The sequence below is a fragment of the Balaenoptera borealis genome, assembly GCF_965194805.1.
Source record: "Balaenoptera borealis genome assembly, chromosome: 21".
Lineage (NCBI taxonomy): Eukaryota > Metazoa > Chordata > Mammalia > Artiodactyla > Balaenopteridae > Balaenoptera > Balaenoptera borealis.
Window position 1 is genome coordinate 5,880,725 of NC_138880.1, and position 22,666 is coordinate 5,903,390.

At 43.5% G+C, this 22,666-nt stretch overlaps 2 protein-coding genes across 5 annotated transcripts; one reads left to right on the top strand and one right to left on the bottom strand.

Annotated features, from left to right (window-relative positions):
• The first annotated feature begins 98 nt into the window (after positions 1 to 98).
• Positions 99 to 15,772, top strand: HTRA4 (HtrA serine peptidase 4). The gene is given in 14 exon segments (XM_082374771.1): positions 99 to 406; positions 409 to 901; positions 1,060 to 1,135; positions 1,866 to 2,070; positions 2,900 to 3,068; positions 3,071 to 3,093; positions 3,524 to 3,556; positions 11,295 to 11,379; positions 11,904 to 11,926; positions 11,930 to 11,961; positions 12,373 to 12,468; positions 15,559 to 15,608; positions 15,611 to 15,648; positions 15,650 to 15,772. Coding segments are annotated over 14 exon segments (1,533 nt in total). The 5' UTR covers positions 99 to 280; the 3' UTR covers positions 15,734 to 15,772.
• Positions 15,559 to 22,604, bottom strand: TM2D2 (TM2 domain containing 2). Of its 4 annotated transcripts, none has more exons than XM_082374768.1 (5): positions 22,263 to 22,604; positions 21,347 to 21,434; positions 19,549 to 19,664; positions 18,315 to 18,555; positions 15,559 to 15,716 (listed from the first exon to the last, which is right to left on the bottom strand). In XM_082374768.1, exons 1-4 carry the CDS (start codon positions 22,487 to 22,489, stop codon positions 18,342 to 18,344), a joined length of 645 nt encoding a protein of 214 aa, XP_082230894.1. In that variant the 5' UTR covers positions 22,490 to 22,604; the 3' UTR covers positions 15,559 to 15,716; positions 18,315 to 18,341. The 4 variants fall into 4 exon arrangements, with proteins under 4 accessions (XP_082230894.1, XP_082230893.1, XP_082230892.1 ...); XM_082374767.1 differs by lacking the exon at positions 15,559 to 15,716 and adding an exon at positions 16,168 to 16,382; XM_082374766.1 differs by lacking the exon at positions 15,559 to 15,716 and adding an exon at positions 16,168 to 18,170.
• Positions 22,605 to 22,666: the final 62 nt, after the last annotated feature.

Below are 22,666 nucleotides of genomic sequence, written 5' to 3' on the forward strand. Positions count from 1 at the left end.
TGTGTGTTTTCCTAACTCGGATCGTCTGTCCGTGGGTGGGTGAGTTGTCAGTCTGCCCCGGTTCTTGGTGTTCTGAATTTCACGAGGTGGGGAAGGGCCGGGACGCGGGGCGGGGTGGGGAACGGGTGTGTGTGGAGAGGGCTGCCAGGTTCTGCCCCTTAAAGTCGGGGGCTGAAGGAGGCGGCACCCCAGTCCGGAGAAAGCGTTGCTCGGCTGAGAGCAGCTGCGGGTCCAGAGGAGAGTCCTCGGGAACGTGGGAGGCAAGGAGGAAGGCGGCGGGATGACGAGACCCCTGCTGCGGCCCGCCGGGCTCGGACCGTTCGTCCCGCCGTGGCTGCCGCTGCCCGCGGCGCCGGGGCGCGGAGTCCAGGCCCCGAGGGCCAGGCCCGCGCCGCGCTGCCCGCCGCTGCCCCCACTGCTCGGCGGGGGACGGCCCCGGGGCTCGACCGCTGCGGGGGCTGCCGCGTCTGCGCCGCGGCCGAGGGCGGGGCCTGCGGCGGGGCGCTCGGCCGGCCGTGCGCCGCTCGCGCCCCGGCTCCTCGGCGGCGGGGGGCGGCCGTGTGCGGCGGCGACGGGCGCACCTACCCCAGCCTGTACGCGCTCCGCACCGAGAACCGCGCCGCGCGCCTCCGTGGCGCGCTCCCGGCCGTGCCGGTGCGGAAGGGGGACTGTGGAGCCCCAGGCGAGCGGAGGGCCGCGCGCTCTCCGCGCCCTCTTCAGGAGCGAGTTCCGTTCGCGCGGTTCTCCCTGCTGCATCGCCAGAGCGATTCAACGCCTCCTATCTCCCTATTTTCTTCCCTCCTTAGGTGTCCGGTTACCGGTTCCCATGTGGTTGCTCCCCAATTTCCTCCCCATAGCTGGTGGCCGCCGTCTTCCCTTAAAAAGTTATTTTCAAATCGGGGTGAGAGGTCTGGTCTCATGCGACCGCAGTGAAGAGAGGAGGGGGAGGGAAAGAGGAGAGAGAGGGAGGAGAGAGGTGATGCCTGATGCGGTCAGGTAGCGAGGGTCGTCCCCCCACCCCCCACCTCCCCGCCCAAAGAATGGAGCATCTCTTTGCAGGGACCAGAAGCGCACGCTGGCTCAGGAGCAAGTACAACTTCATCGCCGCCGTGGTCCACTTACAGCTGTTTCGCGGGTAAAGGAGGTCGGAGGAGGACGTCAGCTCCCCGGGCTAACTGTTCCCGAGGGCCTCCCTGCTCCAGGCCCCGCGCAACCACTCTCCCAGCACAATTTAGTTGTGAAAACCACGGTGAGGAAATCAAACGGCTCAAAGAGGTTGCATAGCCTGTTGGTCGTTTAGCCAAAGAGCAGAGTCATAAGGATTCTGACTTCCAAATCTGGGCTACTCCTCTCTCTCAGACAAGTTCAAGGTCAGAGGTAAGAGCCAGAAGGCACCTTGATGGTGATCTTGCCCGGCCCCTTCTTTTGCACGTAAGGAATCCCAAACCCAGAGAGCAAGAGAAACTTGTCCTATGTCACAAGGCCAGTTAGTAGTGGAACCTAAGCTGGGACCAGATTTCTCTGACTCCCTCCCTGCCTGGGTGCTGGATAATGTGGCACTAGGTCCACTTTTGCCCCCAGTATTACGATTAGGTTAGTCTTTGAAGCAGAGGGGTGCTGCTTTTCCTGGAAAAGGAGAGTTGGAATCAACTCTCAGTCCTGTTCGCAAGAGATGGCCAGGACATTGAACACAGACAGAGTCTAATTACATGTGGAGAGAATGAAAACAGACAGGGAAAAGTAAAATGCCTGAGGAAACTGTGGTGGAAGAATGTTTGATAAATGCCAGGTTCCCAAGCTTCCAGACTATGGCGGATGCCCTGATTTGCCTGCCTTCTGCTTATGCTGTTGTCTTGCTGAGACAGGTCGCCTCTCAGCAGTGAGGATATTCCTGCAAACAGTGGCTCTGGGTTCATAGTGTCTGAGGATGGGCTTATTGTTACCAATGCCCACGTCCTCACAAACCAGCAGTGGATCCAGGTGGAGCTCCAGAGCGGGGTCCAGTATGAAGCCACTGTCAAGGACATTGACCATAAATTGGATCTTGCCCTGATTAAAACTGAGCCAAATGTGAGTCTGCGATTCGAGGATTTTCATCAACTTGCTGATATTTTCTTCCCCACCCCACCACATGTCTTTTCTCCCTGGCATGTACTTTTTTTTTTTTTTTTCTAGTTTGCTTTCTTTTTATTCTTCACTCCTTCTTTTGTTTATTTTCTTCCATGCCTGTCTGTATGTCTGTAACAATTTTTATTAACTACCCAGCTGTCTTTTTTTCTCCTTCAGTTCCTTCTTCAACAGATGCTGCTTCTGGGAAACTTATTTCTCTGCTTGTCTCAGAACACCGGAAATGATTGTAATGGATTCAGAGCTGCTAAGGCGTGCTTTGAGTTCCTTGCTATACAAAGTGTGGTCTGCACCCAGCAGCATTGACATCATCTGAGAATTTTTTAGAAATACAGAAACTCAGACCCTACCCAGGTGTACTGATCACTGGGAGATTCATATGCATATTAAGGAGAAGCACTGCTTTGGGTGACCTCCTTTCTGTTCGTGGCTTATTAACTTTGTACACTTCTTAGCTGGAATGGTGCTAAGTAAATTGCTAATGTCAGTTTATGTTCATCAGTTACTTCACTGGCGGTTTACTTATTGTAATTTCTACAGGCAATAATTTTAGATTTTTAGAGATGATCCCTATCATCTCAACAAGTAAGAGTTTAGTGGTAGTTGGACTGTAAGGAGGAAGACTCAGGCAGTTGTAGAAACTAGGTGGGTGGGTGATTCTTGCATTATAGATGCCGAAATGGTGGAGACCATGTCATATATGGGTTGTATACAAACGCTGATTGATTCCATTCTTAATTTGTCCATCCGGTCCCTCCTCACCCACGTGCAGACTGGACTTCCTGTATTTCTGCTGGGAAAGTCATCTGACCTGCGAGCTGGCGAGTTTGTGGTGGCCTTGGGTAGCCTGTTTTCACTGCAGAACAGAGTGACGGCAGGCATTGTCAGCACCACACAGCGAGAGGGCAAAGAGCTGGGGCTGAAGGATTCAGGCATGGACTATACCAGATGGATGCCGTAATTAATGTAAGTCACAGGGGTAGGCTGTCCTCAGCCCATAAGATACTGGCAACGCGGTGGGAAGAACACTTCACGGTGCCTTCTTTTCCCTTTGGCCTTTCAGGGATGTCCAGAGATCAGGTCTATCCTCGTGAGAGGTACGGAATGCCACGCTGTTAGAGGTCAGCCTGTTTGGTGTGATAACTGGCCTCTACGATATTGGATGGTCTCCTAGGGTCTGTCGCAGAGGTCACTGCTGCCGTAGGAGGTGGTGGTCCTCTTGCTGTTGTTCTTTACCTGCACCGACTTCGGAGATGATCATGATGGGGCCCAACTTTGCCTGCCCTGGGGAAACAGGGGCTCACTAGGGCAGGCTGTTTTCGGTAAACCTCTTTGGGAACTATATATAGATGACTGGGAGAAAAGTACTGATGGCTTTTTCAAATTCTGTCTTCAGCACGGGAATTCTGGGGGGCCTCTGGTGAATTTGGTAAGTGACCACTTTCCTTGCTGCTTCACGCTTCTTCTTAACTTTCAAAAACTTGACAAATTTCATGATGCAGACTGGGATGCCGCTCTTGTGTAGAGATTTGTGGTACGATGCTTTTCTATTATTGCATCTTAAGTAAAGGGCTAGGAAAAATTTAAGATCTACGATGGATTTGTCATCTTGGCATGTGAGCTCCTCCAGCCGAGGGCGTCAGGGTTTCCTTAACACCTACTTACATCTCTTCAGTGTGCTTTCTGCTTTCATTGGGTACTTAACAAAAGTCCTGGGTACTAAACCCAAATTATGTCAAATGACAACTGTACTATGTAATGTATATCCTTGAAGACCCCCTGCTTCTGCATGTGAAGAACTAAGTCTCATCCCAAAATGCTAATTTAGTATTGACCTGCTTAGACACGACAAAAAAGCCACAACAACAATCCGTTGCTCTGTCATGTATTTAATTCTTAAATTTTATTCAACGTCCCTAATGGAAATGCCAGGGTTTCTAGTTGCTCAGATACAACAAGAGAGCAGTGCTGTTTGACACACGGCCTGTGATCATGCTCTCTGAGTCCCTTGAGCTGATTGTTTCTGCTTTCTCTTCAGATATTAGATTTGCTTGTAGGAGGAGGAATTGTGTGTGAAATCACTGAGCGCTTTTTACTCCTAATATTTTTTTTTTTCACATCTTCATTGGAGTTTCAATGCTTTACAATGTTGTGTTAGTTTCTGCTGTATAACAAAGTGAATCAGCTGTATGTATACATATATCCCCATATCTCCTCCCTCTTGCGCCTCCCTCCCACCCTCCCTATCCCACCCCTCTAGGTGGTCACAGAGCACCGAGCTGATCTCCCTGTGCTATGTGGCTGCTTCCCACTAGCCATCCAATTACATTTGGTAGTGTATATATGTCCATGCCACTCTCTCACTTCGTCCCAGCTTACCCTTCCCCCCCATGCCCTCAAGTCTGTTCTCTACATCTGTGTCTGTATTCCTGCCCTGCCTCTAGGTTCATTAGTACTGCTTTTTTAAATTCCATTTTTTTTGGATTCCATATATATGTGTTAGCATACAGTATTTGTTTTTCTTCTTTATGACTTAGTTCACTCTGTATGACAGATTCTAGGTCCAACCACCTCACTACAAATAACTCAGTTTCGTTTCTCCTTATGGCTGAGTAATGTTCCGTTGTATATATGTGCCACATCTTCTTTATCCAGTCATCTGTTGATGGGCATTTAGGTTGCTTCCATGTCCTGGCTATTGTAAATAGAGCTGCAATGAACATTGTAGTACATGTCTCTTTTTGAATTATTGTTTTCTCAGGGTATATGCCCAGTAGTGGGATTGCTGGGTCATATGGTAGTTCTATTTTTAGTTTTTTAAGGAACTTCCATACTGTTCGCCATAGTGGCTCTATCAATTTACATTCCCACCAACAGTGCAGGAGGGTTCCCTTTTCTCCACACCCTCTCCAGCATTTATTGTTTGTAGATTTTTTGATGATGGCCATTCTGACCGGTGTGAGGTGATACCTCATTGTAGTTTTGATTTGCATTTCTCTAATGATTAGTGATGTTGAGCCTCTTTTCATGCATTTGTTGGCCATCTGTATATCTTCTTTGGAGAAATGTCTATTTAGGTCATCTGCTCATTTTTGGACTGGGTTGTTTGTTTTTGTGATATTGAGCTGCATGAGCTGCTTGTATATTTTGGAGATTAATCCTCTGTCAGTTGCTTCATTTGCAAATAGTTTCTCCCATTCTGAGGGTTGTCTTTTCGTCTTGTTTATGGTTTCCTTTGCTGGGCAAATTTCATTAGGTCCGATTTGTTTATTTTTGTTTTTATTTCCCTTACTCTAGGAGGTGGGTCAAAAAGGATCTTGCTGTGATTTATGTCATAGAGTGTTCTGCCTGTGTTTTCCTCTAACAGTTTTATAGTGTCTGGCCTTACATTTAGGTGTTTAATCCATTTTGAGTTTATTTTTGTGTATGGTGTTAGGGTGTGTTCTAATTTCATTCTTTTCCATGAGGCTGTCCATTTTTCCCAGCACCACTTATTGAAGGGGCTGTCTTTTCTCCATTGTATATTCTTGCTTCCTTTGTCAAAGATAAGGTGACCATATGTGCGTGGGTTTATCTCTGGGCTTTCTATCCTGTTCCATTGATCTATATTTCTGTTGTTGTGCCAGTACCATACTGTCTTGATTACTGTAGCTTTGTAGTAGAGTCTGAAGTCAGGGAGCCTGATTCCTCCAGCTCCGTTTTTGTTTCTCAAGATTGCTTTGGCTATTCAGGGTCTTTTGTGTTTCCATACAGATTGTAAAATTTCTTGTTCTAGTTCTGTGAAAGATGCCATTGGTAATTTGATAGGGATTGCATTGAACCTGTAGATTGCTTTGGGTAGTATAGTCATTTTCACAATATTGATTCTTCCAATCCAGGAGCATGGTATCTCTCCATCTGTTTATGTTATCTTTGATTTCTTTCATCAGTGTTTTATAGTTTTCTGAGTACCGGTCTTTTGCCTCCTTAGGTAGGTTTATTCCTAGGTATTTTATTCTTTTTGTTGTGATGGTAAATGGGATTGTTTGCTTAATTTGTCTTTCTGATCTTTCGTTGTTAGTGTATAGGAATGCAAGAGATTTCTGTGCATTAATTTTGTATCCTGCAACCTTACCAAATTCATTGATTAGTTCTAGTAGTTTTTTGGTGGCATCTTTAGGATTTTCTATGTTTAATATCATGTCATCGGCAGACAGTGACAGTTTTACTTCTTCTTTCCCAATTTGTATTCCTTTTATTTCTTTTTCTTCTCTGATTGCTGTGGCTAGGACTTCCAACACTATGCTGAATAACAGTGGTGAGAGTGGGCAACCTTGTCTTGTGTCTGATCTTAAAGGAAATGCTTTCAGTTTTTCACCATTGAGAATGATGTTTGCTGTGGGTTTGTCATATATGGCTTTTATTATGTTGAGGTAGGTTCCTCTATGCCCACTTTCTGGAGAGTTTTTATCATAAATGGGTGTTGAATTTTATCAAAAGCTTTTTCTGCATCTATTGAGGTGATATATGGTTTTTATTCTTTAATTTGTTAATATGGTGTATCACATTGATTTGCATATATTGGAGAATCCTTGCATTCTGGGATAAATCCCACTTAATCATGGTGTATGATCCTTTTAATATGCTGTAGGATTCTGTTTGCTAGTATTTTGTTGAGGATTTTTGCATCTATGTTCATCAGTGATATTGGCCTGTAGTTTCCTTTTTTGTGACATCTTTGTCTGGTTTTGGTATCAGGGTGATGGTGGCCTCGTAGAATGAGTTGGGGAGTGTTCCTCCCTCTGTTATATTTTGGAAGAGTTTCAGAAGGATAGGTGTTATCTCTTCTCTAAATGTTTGATAGAATTTGCCTGTGAAGCCATCTGGTCCTGGGCTTTTGTTTGTTGGAAGATTTTAAATCGCAGTCTCATTTTCAGTGCTTGTTATTGGTCTGTTTATATTTTCTATTTCTTTCTGGTTCAGTCTCAGAAGGTTGTACTTTTCTCAGAATTTGTCCATTTCTTCCAGGTTGTCCATTTTATTGGCATATAGCTGCTTGTAGTAATCTCTCATGATCCTTTGTATTTCTGCAGTGTCAGTTGTTACTTCTCCTTTTTCATTTCTAATTCTATTGATTTGAGTCTTCTCCCTTTTTTTCTTGATGAGTCTGGCTAATGGTTTATCAATTTTGTTTATCTTCTCAAAACACCAGCTTTTAGTTTTATTGATCTTTGTTATTGTTTCCTTCACTTTTTTATTTATTTCTGATCTTATCTTTATATTTCTTTCCTTCTGCTGACTTTGCGGTTTTTTTGTTCTTCTTTCTCTCATTGCTTTAGGTGTAAGGTTAGGTTGTTTATTTGAGATGTTTCTTGTTTCCTGAGGTAGGACTGTATTACTATAAACTTCCCTCTTAGAACTGCTTTTGCTGCATCCCATAGGTTTTGGGTCATTGTGTGTTTTCATTGTCATTTGTTTCTAGGTATTTTTTTGATTTCCTCTTTGATTTCTTCAGTGATCTCTTGGTTATTTAGCAACACACTGTTTAGCCCTCATGTATTTGTGTTTTTTACTGTTTTTTTCCTGTAATTGATTTCTAATCTCATAGCATTGTGTTCGGAAAAGATGCTTGATATGATTTCAATTTTCTTAAGTTTTCCAAGGTTTGATTTGTGACCCAAAATGTGACTGGAGAACATTCCACGTGCACTTGAGAAGAAACTGTATTCTTCCTCTTTTGGGTGGAATGTCCTAAAAATATCAATTAAGTCTTTCTGTTCTATTGTGTCATTTACAGCTTGTGTTTCCTTATCTATTTTCTGTCTGGATGATCTGTCTATTGGTGTAACTGGGGTGTTAAAGTCCCCCACTATTATTGTGTTACTGTCGATTTCTCCTTTTATGGCTGTTAGCATTTGCCTTATGTATTGAGGTGCTCCTATGTTGGGTGCATAAATATTTATAATTGTTATGTTTTCTTCTTGGATCAGTCTCTTGATCATTATACAGTATCCTTCCTTATCTCTTATAACAGTCTTTATTTTAAAGCCTATTTATTCTAATATGAGTATTGCTACTCCAGCTTTCTTGTGATTTCCATTTGCATGGAATATCTTTTTCCATCCCCTTATTTTCAGTCTGTATGTGTCCCTAGGTCTGAAGTGGGTCTCTCATAGACAGCATTTATAAGGGTCTTGTTTCTGTATCCATTCAACCAGTCTATGTTTTTTGGTTGGAGCATTTAATCCATTTACATTCAAAGTGATTATTGATATGTATGTTCCTATTACCATTTTCTTAATTGATTTGGGTTTGTTTTTGTGGGTCTTTTTCTTCTCATGTGTTTCCCCCTTAGAGAAGTTCCTTTAGCATTTGTTTTAAAGCTGGTTTGGTGGCGCTGAATTCTCTGAACTTTTGATTTTCTGTAAAGCTTTTGATTTCACCATCAAATCTGAATGAGATCCTTGCTGGGTAGAGTAATCTTGGTTGTAGGTTTTCCCTTTCATCACTTTAAATATGTCCTGCCACTCCCTTCTGGCTTGCAGAGTTTCTGCTGAAAGATCAGCTCTTAACCTCATGGGTATTCCCTTGTATGTTATTTGTTGCTTTTCCCTTGCTGCTCTTAATATTTTTTCTTTGTATTTAATTTTTGATAGTTTGATTAATATGTGTCTTGGCGTGTTTCTCTTTGGGTTTATCCTGTATGGGACTCTCTGCGCTTCCTGGACTTGACTATTTCCTTTCCCATATTAGGGAAGTTTTTGACTATAATCTCTTCAAATATTTTCTCAGACCCATTCTTTTTCTCTTCTTCTTCTGGGACCCCTATAATTCGAATGTTGGTGCGTTTAATGTCCCTCAGGTCTCTGAGACTGTCCTCAATTCTTTTCATTCTTTTTTCTTTATTCTGCTCCCTGGCAGTTATTTCCACCATTTTATCTTCCAGCTCACTTATGTGTTCTTCTGCCTCAGTTATTCTGCTATTGATTCCTTCTAGAGTATTTTTAATTTCATTTATTGTGTTGCTTACCACTGTTTGTTTGCCCTTTAGTTCTTCTAGATCCTTGTGAAATGTTTCTTGTATTTTCTCCATTCTGTTTCTGAGATTTTGTATCATTTTTCCTATCATTACTCTGAATTCTTTTTCAGGTAGGTTACCTATTTTGTCTTCATTTATTTGGTCTTATAGGTTTTTACCTTGCTCCTTTGTCTGTAACATATTTTTTTGTTGTATCATTGTTTTTTTTTTTTGATGGGTGGGGCTGTATTCCTGTCTTACTGGTTGTTTGGCCTGAGGTGTCCAGCACTGGGGTTTGCAGGCAGTTGGATAGAGCCGGGTCTTAGAGCTGAGATGAGGACCTCCAGGAGGCCTCACTCCGATTAATATTCCCTGGGGTCTGAGGTTCTCTGTTAGTCCAGCGGTTTGGACTCAGAGCTCCCACCACCAGGAGCTCGGGCCCGACCCCCAGCCTGGGAACCAAGATCCCACAAGCCGTGTGGCACGGGAGGAAAAAAAAAAAAAGAAAAAAGGAGCAATACAATAACAAAGAATAAAAAACAAAATAAAATTAGAAAGACAAAAAATATATTAGGAAAAATAAAACTATAATTGAAACAACTGCAACAAGGTAAAATAAAACCACAACAGAAAAAAGAAAAAAAAAGGGAACAAGCAAAAAAGAGAACAATAACAAAGTATAAAGAATAAAATTAGAAAACTAAAAGATTTATTAGAAAAAATAAAAATATAAATGAATCAAGGTAAAACAGAACCCCAATCTAAAAGAGGAAAAAAGAAAAAAGAAAAAAAAAAAAGCCTTGGCTATGGGGGGCGGAGTTTAGGCGGGGGTGGAACTTCGGCAGGGGCGGGGTTTAGGGTGGGTGGGAACTAGGCGGGTGGGAGGTGATGTTTGGGCATGGGGCGGGGCCTAGGCGGGCGACATTCAAGCGTGGGGCGGGGCTTCTGCTTAGGGCCTGCAGCGAAGGGGAGAGGCAGCACGTGGAAAGGAGGGCCTCTGGAGTGTGGGGTTCAGGAGTTTGGTGGTAGGGCCCTGGGTGAGGGTGTGTGGGTGGGGTTTAGGCCCAGCGCCTTGGAGGGGGTCTCAGAGGGGGTCTCCGAGTGTAGAGGTGGGGCCCTGGGTGGGGGTGTAGGGGCGGGGCTTGGGCTCTGCACGGCAGGAGGGAGGCTCCTAGGGCAGAGGATTAGGCCGGGGAGCCCAACAGGTTCCCCGTGCCTAAGAGGACAGGGAAAGTGCTGGCCCCGTTCCCTTCCGTTCCTCTGTGCCCCTCCCCCACCGTCTCCCCCAGGGTCTCCCCCATTGCGGCTGGACCCCTAACCGTGGGTGTGTCCTGCTGGGTGTAGGAACTCCTCCCCTCCCCCAGCGGCCCCTCAGGGGCGCCAGTCCTGTCCCGCCTCCACTTCTCCTCCCCCTTCACTCCCCCAAGCCCCACATCTTACCTGGTCGATGGGGGTTCCTCCCGTCCCCTTAGGTGTCCATGGTCCCCCTCTGGTGCCCTAGTTGTGAGGAGACGCGAATTCCGCATCCTCCTAGTCTGCCATCTTGACTCCGCCCCTCTTTACTCCTAACGTTGCATGTGATTTTTGTGCCTGCTTTTTCTCCAGTAAACAATGAGTTTACTAGAGCAGGGATGACATGCAGGATTTCAAGCCACACTCCAGACCTATTGAATTATAATCTGTATTTTAATGTGATCGGAAGTCTCTTTTCTATCCTTCCCGTTACCTAACAAAGGCTAAGGGATGATGAAATGCACAAAAAGGAAAGTATTTCCCACTTCATAAGTTTAGTTTAGTAGAGCGTTGTTCCTAAGGTCAATTTGCTGAATCTTCTGAATAGTTTCATTGAAGTGTGGCTGAAAGTCAACAGCTTTTTGCCTTTTCCGTGTTTACTTTTAGTCTCATTTAAGGAATGGAAAGACATATACTCCTTGCCCTCATATCTGTGTCAAAATACAAACTGTGGTTCACTTTGAAAAGCAATGTAATTTGGCCAAGAAAAAAAAGAGCTCAACATTAAAACCCAGAATTCCTCAGCAGGAATTTGCACGCCTTGGTCCGCTAAGATGCCACCTGTTGCTCGACCCTAAGTGACCCTAAGCTTCTCTCCTTCCTTTGCTTGTCAGTCTGCAGAACTGCGCTGCTGAATTGATGTCTCCTCCCTTGTCAGGATGGTGATGTGATTGACATAAACACACTGAAGGTGACCACAGGAATCTCCTTTGCAATTCCCTTGGATCGCATTCGACAGAAAGGTAAGGGGAATTCGGACTTTTTCTTCCCCTCCCGTGCTTTTCAGGAGCCCTCAAAGGGCTCCACTGTGGTGAGGACAATCCCTTTTTTTGGCCATGCTGTGTGGCTTGTGGGATCCTAGTTCTGCTACCAGGGATTGAATCCGCACCCCCTGCAGTGGAAGCGTGGAGCCCTAACCACTGGACCGCCAGGGAAGTCCCTGAGACAATCCTTTGAGCTCTGTAGAAAACAGAGTCACCGGTACTGAGCTCCGATCACAGTGATCCAGGCAGCAGTACCAGGGGACTAGGTGCAAAACCCAGCCTGAGCTGTACCCAGAGATAGTTGGAAGGAACTATTGTGGAAAGGAAAGCCCTGGGCTGGACATGGGGAGGTGGGCCTGTGTGAGCGACAAAGGTTCTCTGAGGCATGTTTGTCTTGGCTGGCAGCCTAAAAGGGCAGCTAACATTGGAAGGATATTCTGTGACTCGGTCTGCCAAAAGGAAAGGAGGCTTTGTTAGTAACAGGTTATAATTCTCCTTTCCAGGAAAGGCTGTTTCACAGAAGAAATAGCTGGGTCTGCGCATGCTGTCCCTCACTATGAGGTAAGTGCGGGCGTGACCATGTCTGGGTTGTTTTTCAGAAGCACAAGCTATAGGTAGAGAGCCTGAACGGGGAAGGTAAAGCATTTGGACAGCGGCTGGCTCCTCTCGTGACCGCAGGCCCTACTTGTCACAGGGTAGGTGACTGCATCTGCTGGCACCAGCACGCACTGTACTTTTCAGTGGTTTCTTTCACTGTGTCCAATGGGTCTAGGCTTCGGCACAGAGAATCAGACCACCCACCCCTGGGGAAGAATGACGGTGACCAGCTAGAGGGCATCCTCGTCCCATGTGTGTGAGCCTTGAGCAGAGCAGAGAGAGTCCCCACCGACAGCTGGAGGGTTGTCCAGGGCTCAGGAGACTAATTCATTGTGCTTCCTAACCTCATGGGAAAACTCTTCTGACTTTTCTTAGCCTGCTTCAGGAAATGAAAAGGCAAGATCCAGATTTCCCTGATGTGACCTCTGGAGTTTTTGTATATGAGATGATTCAAGGAACAGCTGCTGAAAGGTAAGAGCAGCTCGGGCCTCTGACCATCCTCCTCTATTCTCACTAGATGTGCCCCGTGGTAAATGTGTGTAGGATCTAGACTTGCCCTGATACGGTGGGCCCTGCCTGCCATGAGGCTATTGAACACCTGCCTGAGGGGTGGCCGGTGTGACTGAGGAACTGCATTTTTAATTTTATTTAACTTTAATTAATTTAAATACAAAAACCCAGAAGCAATGTAAGATATTTTCCCCTGAAACACACTTTTTTTTGTTTTGGGGAGACCGCGTTTCACTTTAATAACTGCATTGTGTAAGAGATTATCATCGTATAGCAGCATATTGGGTGTGTGCTGTTTCTAGAGGATTTCAAAGACTTAGAACAGAGCATAAAATATGTATTAATAATTATTAAACTATGACATGTTAAATGATACTTTAGATATAGAGTTAAGTAAGATATTATTAAAATATATTTTTATATTATATGTTAGTTTCATCTGTTTAAAAAGTTTAAAAAGTTTAAAAATTAAAACTTTTTTGAATGTGGCTACCAGAACAGTTTAAATTATGTCTGTGGCTTGCCTTACATTTCTGTTGGACAGCGCTGAGTGCACTAGTGAGGCCCCCCCGGCTTTTCTTTTTTTGAAAGAGATGGTTCTCTGCAGCCCAAGAATTCATGATGTGAGTTCACGACAAAAGTTTAATTTTGCTAGGAATTCCCAAATCTACTCTTTTGCTACCTTACTGATTAAGAATCAGAAGAATCCAGGGGGTTAGGAGTTTAAGAACCTATTTTAGGTACTTTAAAACACTTATTTTCTTTGAATTCCGGATGACAGTGTCAGAGGCCAGCACTAAACAAACAAACAAACAAATACATACAGTAAATAAAGCAAAGGCTACAGACGTTTTGAGACATTTATAGTAACTACTGAGAGACAGGCTGACTTGGCCTACAAATATTCTCCTGGTCTCTCTCTTACACTTCTTCCATATCCCTCCCTCACTGTTTTTGTTTTTCAAGAGCTCAACAATCTGCTTAGATTATGGCAACTCTTTTCAGAGGGGAAGAATCTATAGGGTACTAACTGTTCAGAAGAGCTAAGTGTTAGGCCTCCTGTTACTAAATTTGACGCGTCACAGGCTTTTCTAGACGTTCTTGGTCCCTGCCCACCCCCCCCACCCCTCCCCCCCACTTATTTTTAACTTCTGGTTCAAGGCCAAAGCTATCTCTTTCAGCTCTTCAAGTCCTTGCTCCTCAAAATGTGGTCTGTACACCAGCAGCAATAGCATCAGCTGGAGCGTTTTAGAAATGCAGTGACAGGGGCACCACTGAAAAAGAATTTCAAAAAGAACTGGTATGTGTATAGGTATAACTGAATCACTTTGCTGTATGCCTGAAACTAACACAACATACTCCAATATAAAATAAAAAGTTCAAAAAAAATCAGAATCTGCTTTTTAAACAAGATCTTCAGGGGATTCAGATGCACATTAAAATGTGGGAATTACTGCTTGCTTGAAGTCCCTGATAAACCGCAAATCATTCTGGCGTCACCCACTTATATCTAAGAATAATGACAATAATTCCAGTAATAACAGCTGGCATTTATCAACCACTTACTATGTCAGGCATCATTTAAAGCATCTTACGTACTTGTTCGAGCCCCCAGTAATTCTGGGATATAGGTGTTATTTTACGGAGGCAGCAGCAGCTGTGGTGCAGAGAGGTTAATTACCTTGAGAGTTACACGGTAAGTCAGACGGCAGGGATAAGCACCGTAGCTTAGCCCCTGTATTATCCTGCTCTTGCGGCTACTTTTCTTGTTTCTGAGAGGCAGAGTGATTGGCAAGAAGATGGGTTTTCAAGTCTGAGAGATCCAGGATGAAATCCTACTTTAGCCTCTTACAAGCTGTGGGACACGGAAAAGGTCTTTTATCCTGCCTGAGCCCCACTTCCTCATATTTGGTGCATAGTTTGCATTCAGTAATACTTTGCAGGTTTCTTTCTCACAGAACTTTCATGAATTAAGTTCTTTCTTTATGTACTGTCCCAGGCATTCCCCTGAGCTGTCCTGGTTCTTGAGGCTTTCCCTGCTTTTAGTTCTACACTCCAACTTCACATCCTCTTCCTTTAAATTTTCTTTCTTTTAAAAAATAAACTCTACATACCTTGGTAATCTTCCCACATTATCATTCTTCCCTGGGCTTCCCAGCTTCCAGTTTCTCTTTTTTTTTTTTTTGGCTGCACCTCACGGCTTGTGAGATCTTAGTTCCCTGACCAGGGATCGAACCCGGGCCCCTGGTAGTGGGAGCACTGAGTCCTAACCTCTGGACCACCAGGGAATTCCCCCCATTTCTCATAAATGGTGTCTCCTGCAGTCATTTAGTTTGACTTCCAGGCTATTTTTGACTTTAAGACAGATCATCAGCATGGCTATATATTTATTCTAGTGTTTTGTATTTGGAGCTGGTTTTTGTTTCTAGAATATATATTCTACATGAAGCAAATATGTTGGAGGCTGAATATAATCACAACTTTGAGGAAAAGGAGCCTAGAACCAGAGCCTTAAATATTTAGACCTTGGTGACTGGTTTTTGACTTACTGGAAGCTGCTTCTATAGTGCAGCTCAGCATACCCTCCAGGTCCATAAACTGTGGGTGAAGATGGGGCAAGTAAGTGGGCTGTCAACATCAAACTGATTAGGGTGTAACTGTCTGGAAAAATATATATTGCTTGGGCTTTTCACGTTTGTTGGTAAGGCCGAGTGTATGCTTCAGGTTAAGTGAGGTCAGGGATTAATAGAAATGAAAAGCCCAACTCCCTATTGCAAACCAAATCTCATATATGGGAGGAGCAAACTTCTTACACATGATTCTGGTAGAATATTAGTTTTGGAAAGGCAAATAGGGTTGCTGCCCTCCAGTGATTTTGCAGAATATATTAGAGCAGGCCTCACATTCGGAAGGATGGAGGCTATTTCTGGTTTCCTGGTTTGTATGTTTAATGCCAGCAAAATGGTAGTGCCTTAAGAGACAGACATTAAATTCTAGATGGGGATAAGTAAAACTCTTACAGTTTCATGGTCCTTTCTTCTCCCCTCCCAGCTCTGGGTTGAGAGACCATGATGTAATAGTCAGCATAAACGGCCAACCTGTCACACGACAACCGACGTGACTGAAGCTGTTAAGGCCAATGATTCCCTTTGATTCCCTTTCTATCCTGGTTCGTCGGAGAAGTCAACTGTTGATCCTGACAGTCACACCTGAAACAATCAATTAAGTGTCTTGCTTTAAAAAGAAATGATCTAACAAAACCAAAGCTTTACTACCTGGTTTGTATTGAAGATGTGCCAAAGATGGCAAGGGGTTTTAGGATCTCTTTTTTATAAAGGAAAATGAATGCTTTAAAACACACATACACACACTCCGGAACCATTAGGTTGGGGGTGTTGTAACTGCTGCTAAGAAGCATTCCTAAGGCAAGTGGAAGAAGGACACGGTGCCAGGAAGTCTGGGGAGCTGATAAAATTTTATTTAAAGACAGGAAACAACTGAAAACAGGCAGAGTTTCTAGTTTAACCTTGACAAGAAGGACACTTCAGTATTTAAAAACTTCTCTATAGTCACAAACTGGATATAACACAAACATACACAAACAAATAGATCTATCTACCAAATATTAAGAAACACACTGAATCCAGAGTGTAAAGGAAATCACACTTTTCAAAATATTCCTTTATTCAAATAGTTTTTCAGGTTGTATCACATTTGGCCAGGGTTTGTGAATACAGAGGATGGGCATCACCTAGAAGCCACACTGAAACTGACAAATGCGGATCGTCACAGAGGAATGTAAAGATTCTCAGGCTGTCACCTAGCAGTGGAAACAACTTCGATCCCCATCACCTTTTCTGTGAGAAGGGCTTCTTCTATAAAATACAAAATTTAATAACTTACAGACTTTTACCTCTTTACCCAAGCTCTTCCTCCTGGAAACACTAATGATTAATGATTTTGAGTCTGAAAGCTTGCCACAGTTTATTTTTTATTTTTAAAGGAAAATAGCTTTTGATGGGGTTTGTGAATATCCTTAAGGAGATTTTTTTTTTTTTTTTTTTTTTTTTTTTTGGGTGAGATGAAGCAGGATTTGTGGTTTTAAAGTAGTATCTTATTTGGGGTAAGATTTCAATTTTAGTTTGTTTTCCAGATTTTTCTTAGAAGTTTTTTTTTTTTTCCTTTTCTTTTTAAAAGGGGGCATCCTTGAACCCTCTTAAGTTCTATGCAAAATTTTATGTTTCTGTGCATTTTTCTGGGGAGAAGGTCCAGTTTCTTCATGACCCACAATTTAAAATATACTGCCTTAGAGTATAGAGATTCTAAATAAGAATCTGTCAATTATTACTGTTATAAAGAAGATTAAGGTCAACGTGGTACATAACTTTCAGGAAAAATAGAATAATCTGTTTTAACTTTTACATAATTGCCACCATTTAATACTGTAAGAACAGTGGTCATATTAATCAGAGATAATAAAGCTGAAACTCTTAGGAAAACTTCATAATGACAGAGCATATTCAGAGTTATTTTAACTGGGATTCTTGGTCTTTATGTCAATTATTATGAGACTTAACTTTGAGCAGTTCTACCTTGTTTCTAGAATTTATAAGTTGCCCAAATAGCAGGCTCTTAGTTTGATTTACCTTACAAACCCCATTTTTACTTTATATTTTTGCCTTATATCCTTTTCAACTCAGATTGCAAGGGATGGGAACTAATTTTTAAAAACCACTTATAATTCAGAACATTTTCTTTTATTCCCAGTGATTTGGGAACTCGAAACCTTGGCTGTCTCTTTCCCTATGACTGATTGCTATAGCCCACACTGACAGATATTGGTACCATGCTTATTTTGACAGAATGTGTTCAGTTTCTCTTTGCCCCCCAGATCACATCCTAACTCTACCCAGCACTCAGTAGTAATATCCTTTAAGGAAGAGTCTGCTTTTCTTTCCAGGGGCCTGAGGCCCCTCATATTATCTTACCTAATCATGAAGAACAGATTTACAGTTACTTGTATGAAATCTTTTTTTTTTTTTTTTACTAGTCTACAACATGGGCTCTCTAAACTGGTAAATACTACTTTTTTGATAGGAAAAGTCTGCCAAGAGGATAGCTGAACTCAGGCATGTTCAGCTATCCAAAACATAACTGGAATGAGGAAATTACTGTACTGGATATATTCCCTCTCAGGCATAATAATGATGAAACAATAGGGTTTATTATCAGGCTCAGTTCAAATGCTTAGTTTTAAGCACAACAAATATAATTTTGAGTTTCACTCTACATACTGAAAACACCCAAACGAGCATTCCAGGTTGGCAACATCTATTCTGCAATTTAAATTCAGAAAGTCAGAATTTCAGTGTGTATTAAAATCCATCGCCATTTCTACTTCTGAAGATTTTCATTGGTTCAGCTTCCGATCTCCACCGCATGAGGACTCAGGGTCACAAAAGGCACAAGGCTAAAAATATTCACTTTGCTTATCCTGTTGGGTCCACTTGCTCCAAAGGATTGATTATACAGCAACGCACAGAAATAAAGAGTATGGAAACCCTTCTGCAGCTTATAAGTTAATCACTATCCTTTATATTTTTTGTATATGAGGAAAGGTGCAAACTTGATACCCACAATACTGTTTGCTTGTCATTTCTAGTCTGCAAGGTAAAGTTTGGGTTGAAAATCCACAGTCCAAAGAAACCTTCCTAACCAAAGCCATTCCCTCCAAAGAGGAAGGCAATGGTCAGGTCTGATAATAAGGAAGAGTTCTGAGCCTGTAGAGATGAATTCAGGAGACTTACCTCTCTGGGCCACGGTAGCAGCTCTTTTTAGTAAACAGTGCACCAATTGCTGCCGTCACTTGGCATCAGCCCTCCAGTAATAAGCAAAATAAGGTCAACAAACCACCAAATCCCAAGTCCTCCAAGTGTCAAGAGCTTCCCCACTGCTGTGCCAGTGTGTCCCAGACAGAAACGATCTACTCCAAAACATCCCAGGAAGAAGGAGTAGAGCAAAGTGGTTATGAAGTAGTGTCCGGTATACCTACACAAAGGGAATTAAGAGGAAAATGTTTACCACGTGAAAATGAAAACACTTAACGATTAGTGAATTTCACATAAGTGAAAAGATGGTGGGGCAGTCCCTCTGTGACCTGTTAACTGCCCCCCCCCCCCCCCGCCCCCAAAAAGGAAAATCTCTAGTTTGTCTAGAGTCTCAAAAGAGTACTTGCTAAGGTATGGAGGACCTATAGGAACCAATACAGAGCTGGACTGGACAAGAAACTATCAAGCACATTTGCACGACAGGTATCCTGGTAGGCGTGGAGTCTGGGCCCCCATCCCTCCTACACAGGCTCCTTTCCCGAGGGAGGCTGCAGTTCTGAATGTAGTTCTCTAAAGAGGTGTTACCTTCCCTTAAATGAATACTGATCTCCATATTCCTTTTCTGCTGTTTTGTGGCACCTAAAAACGGGACTTCTTTGTAAGGTCTTCTGTCTTATGTACTGTGATGACAGTCAATTGCAGATGCTCTAACAGCATCACTTAACACAGTCACAGACTCTCCATTAGCAAATGGTATAGTAAATTCTGTGCCTTCAAGCGGAGTTTACAGAAGTAACCCTAATTCTTTAAGGTAATACCTGATTTTCAGGGAGAATGGCCCATACTTTTTGTAATAAAATCTTTATTCCTGAAATTCTAAGGCTGTTTTCAAAGGATTTATGCCTATCCTAGGACTTCTGGAGCTACATCATCTGGTCCAACTCCTTCATTTTTCAGATGAGAGGATAGAGACTCTGGGTGGCCAACGGTCCTTAGCTGGTTGGTGAAAGAGACATTTAGAATGTACAGCCTCCGGTCTCCTGTCCAGTGTCCCCTCTGTTATAACTACATTGCTGGTGTCCATAGAGGATGCACAGTAGTAATCATGTTGCCCCTTTAACACTTACGGTAAAAGAAAAAGTCACATCAAGAAATCACAAAACAGCTCCACCTCCATCCAAGTAACAACGACTCCATTCAGAGTCACACTTACTTTATACAAGGTTTATTCTCTCGTAGGAAGGTCCTAGGGCTGGCACATTCGATTCCGTCCAGGGCGCGGCATTGTACGGAGGTGTGTTCCACGTCACTGTAGGCCTGACCACCGAACTGGGGAAGAACGACCAAAACAAAACAACCAACCAAACTCACCAGAGCAAGTAACACAAAATATATCTTTATATTAGTAAAAGCTGACTCAGGACAATAATTATTCTAACAAAGGTGAGGTAAAGCTATGCTAAAGAGCAAGGAATGCAGTGACATGCTTCAAGTGATTTTACATTAGTCCATCCTAAATGTACATTGTTTTAAATAAACTCTTTTTTTTTCTTTCCTTATGACTGCCTTCTTTAATAATATAATAGAAAAGTTTATAATCAGTTTCATTAAATGCCATTTAGAATAGACACAATGCTTTATCCTGTATTTACGGGAAAAAAAGAGCACATTACTGAACATTTGGGGAAGGGTATTTAAAAAGTCAATGTGTAGTTGAGGTCCGTTTTATACATATTATAAATGAACATCATTAGGAAAGAACTCAGAATAGCAACTGACTCAGGACTTCACCTCGGTCACGAAACTGTGATTTTCAGATGTCTGTAATACATCTATAGTATAAGTTTTAATTCCAGCAAAAAATTTCAGAACGGGACCTCTGACCCTTTGTGTAACTGAATGCTTCACAGAAAGCACAGCTGTACATTCTCCACTGGCACCTTATTAAGTGCTTCACTACTGCTTTTGCTGGAACATTCCTCAAAGGGAAGGGGTGGGTCCTCCCCCAGGACACGGGTGCCTGAATGTTGACAGTCCTCCAGGACTTCTGGGGGAAGTGACAGTCCGAGCACCTTGACAGGATCAACACAGTGTTTAATGAAAATGGGTAAAAGTAAGTGATCTCTATACAATACTCACTCAAACTTTTATCAATAATTACCCATAGAACAAAATCTCATTGTATTGAAAATATTTCTTTACACATGACTGCAGTAAGAGTGGCCTTTTTGGCCTTATTACTTTCAGGTTTATTCCTCTGTGTCTGATTTAGCACAAAGAATATTTTCCATAATTCTCTTATAGCTGACTCTGTCTTGACTTGCATTATGTAGCATGATATAACATAATGGTGAGTCCACAGTGGGGAGGAAGTATGTGAACTTCACTGGTTTTGGGGAGACTGACTAGGAAGCATGCATCCAGCTTTAGGGATATTATTAATGGAACTGAATGGCTTCTTTCCATTCCAAGAGGCCACTGTTAGCAAAGGCTTCTCCTGAATGCTATAACCTCCTACAAAGACATATACTGATAGACCCTACCTATTTCCTAAGGACACAGTGGAAACTGCTTGTGTGGCGAAAAGAAAGGTCACTGGCAAGAGGATCTTTGCCCCAAATGCATGTGTAACAAAGATACTGCTCAATCCATCATCAGTTTTAGAAACTGCCTAAACCTTTCTTTTGCTCTTTCGGGAAAGTACATACCTTGAAGGACTGTCAGGGGTGATATCTGAGTTCCAAATCTGTCAAGCTCAATGGCCAAAGGAACCAAAGACAGGTTGGTCTTTGCACCTGGGTAGTTTTGGCACAGAGACTGCTTCTTCCTGAGGAAACTAAATGTCTTGTTCAGCCACTGACCCTAGCCATGCTGCAAATTTCCAGTAACAGTCATTCCAATGAATTTTACAAAAAGGTAACTTCATGCCCCTTATACTTTTCTGTAACAGCATTTAGCCAGGACTATTTCTCTATGGAAGAGTTTGCTCACAAAACAAAACAAAAACCCACCTTGAGACAACCATAACCGAGTTCCTGGGATGCCGTTGCATTTCCAACATGATCCACTGGGTCTTCACATTCTATAAATTCATCGGGTCTGTAAATCACCAGTAAAAGCATCATTGTCATCATCATTAAGGTTCTGCAAATGGCTGTTTACATGTATATAATCAAAACAGGCAAGAGAAATTTAAGTTTTCTGGGGGTTAATTTCATTCTGACTCTTCCCAAAGACAAGAAGTGCTGTCAGTTAGGCTGAAGCACAGCCGGTCAAACAGCCATCCAAATGACCCTTCGGTTGTGCCAGGGGCGTGTTTCTGGTCCTATTTCTACACGGATTCTACCTCTGCCATGGCTTCATCTCTTCCTAGGCAAACAGCCACAAGGTATGAGGGCAAAATTGAAGCCGAAGGATTCCCAGCCCTCTTTGCATTTCCCAAACGCCTTTTCTTATTTGACTTAAAAGAGATGTTAAAAATTTTGACTTGGCTCTGCAACAGTAAGGATATTCTTTTTTTTTTTTGGAAGGAAGTGCCTTGTAGGTACAAATAACTTACTCCAGTTGTGCCCCACTCAGTAGCAGCACCTACGATGGTTTCTCCTTAGGTTAAAGGGAGCAGGACAGAGAAGGCACAACCCGTACACTTCTTCCGGAGGCTATATGATGTCACTCCTCCCCAGTTCTCCTCTTTGGGGATCCCAAAGGATCTGCCACCGACACACAGGGTTTTCCCCTGCATGAGTGAGACGAGTGAGAAACCTGTCACGATACTTACTTCCCGCGTGTTGACTATCAGGTCCTCAGGTGGAGAGGGTCTGGGGGAAAAAAGCAGCCTGTCTCCCTCCCTCCCTCTCCCCTGCATAACACCCATATGTCCCAGGCCCCATCTCCACCTCCACCCGCCTCGACGACTGCGTAGCTTACAGGTAAGAGCAAAGGATGACTGGAGAGTGGGGGTCGCCATATTCCCAGCTCGCGGAGCCGGTGGAGCCCTCCGGGTGGGCGGCGCCAGCGGATGTGGGCTCGGGCTCGGCGGTAGTGTTGTGCGAGTGGCTCCGAGAGACACAATGCAGCAGCAGGAGATTCCCCATCAGCAAAGCCGCCTGGCCGCAGAGAAGTAAGTAACTCACCGGGCAACCACCCAGCACCATCTTCCCGGGCCCAGTGGCGGAGACCCAGGCTCAAGCTCAAACCCCGGCCGGCACCGCCGACCCAAGCCCTGCCTGGTCAGGCCTCTCCGCGTAGCCCCGCTCCTCGCCGCCAAACAGCCAATGGGAGAGCAGCTCGACGCTCCGCCCGACCCCGACAGCTAATAAGAAGAGGCTGCG

Excerpts from the sequence above, each read along its gene's own strand:
- TM2D2 (XM_082374768.1), bottom strand. The coding sequence starts at position 22,489 with ATGGTGCTGGGTGGTTGCCCGGTGAGTTACTTACTTCTCTGCGGCCAG. Across the intron at positions 21,435-22,262 it reads GTCATCCTTTGCTCTTACCT|ACCCGATGAATTTATAGAAT; the intron begins GTAAGCTACGCA and ends GGTGATTTACAG. Across the intron at positions 18,556-19,548 it reads GAGAATAAACCTTGTATAAA|GTATACCGGACACTACTTCA; the intron begins GTAAGTGTGACT and ends CCCTTTGTGTAG.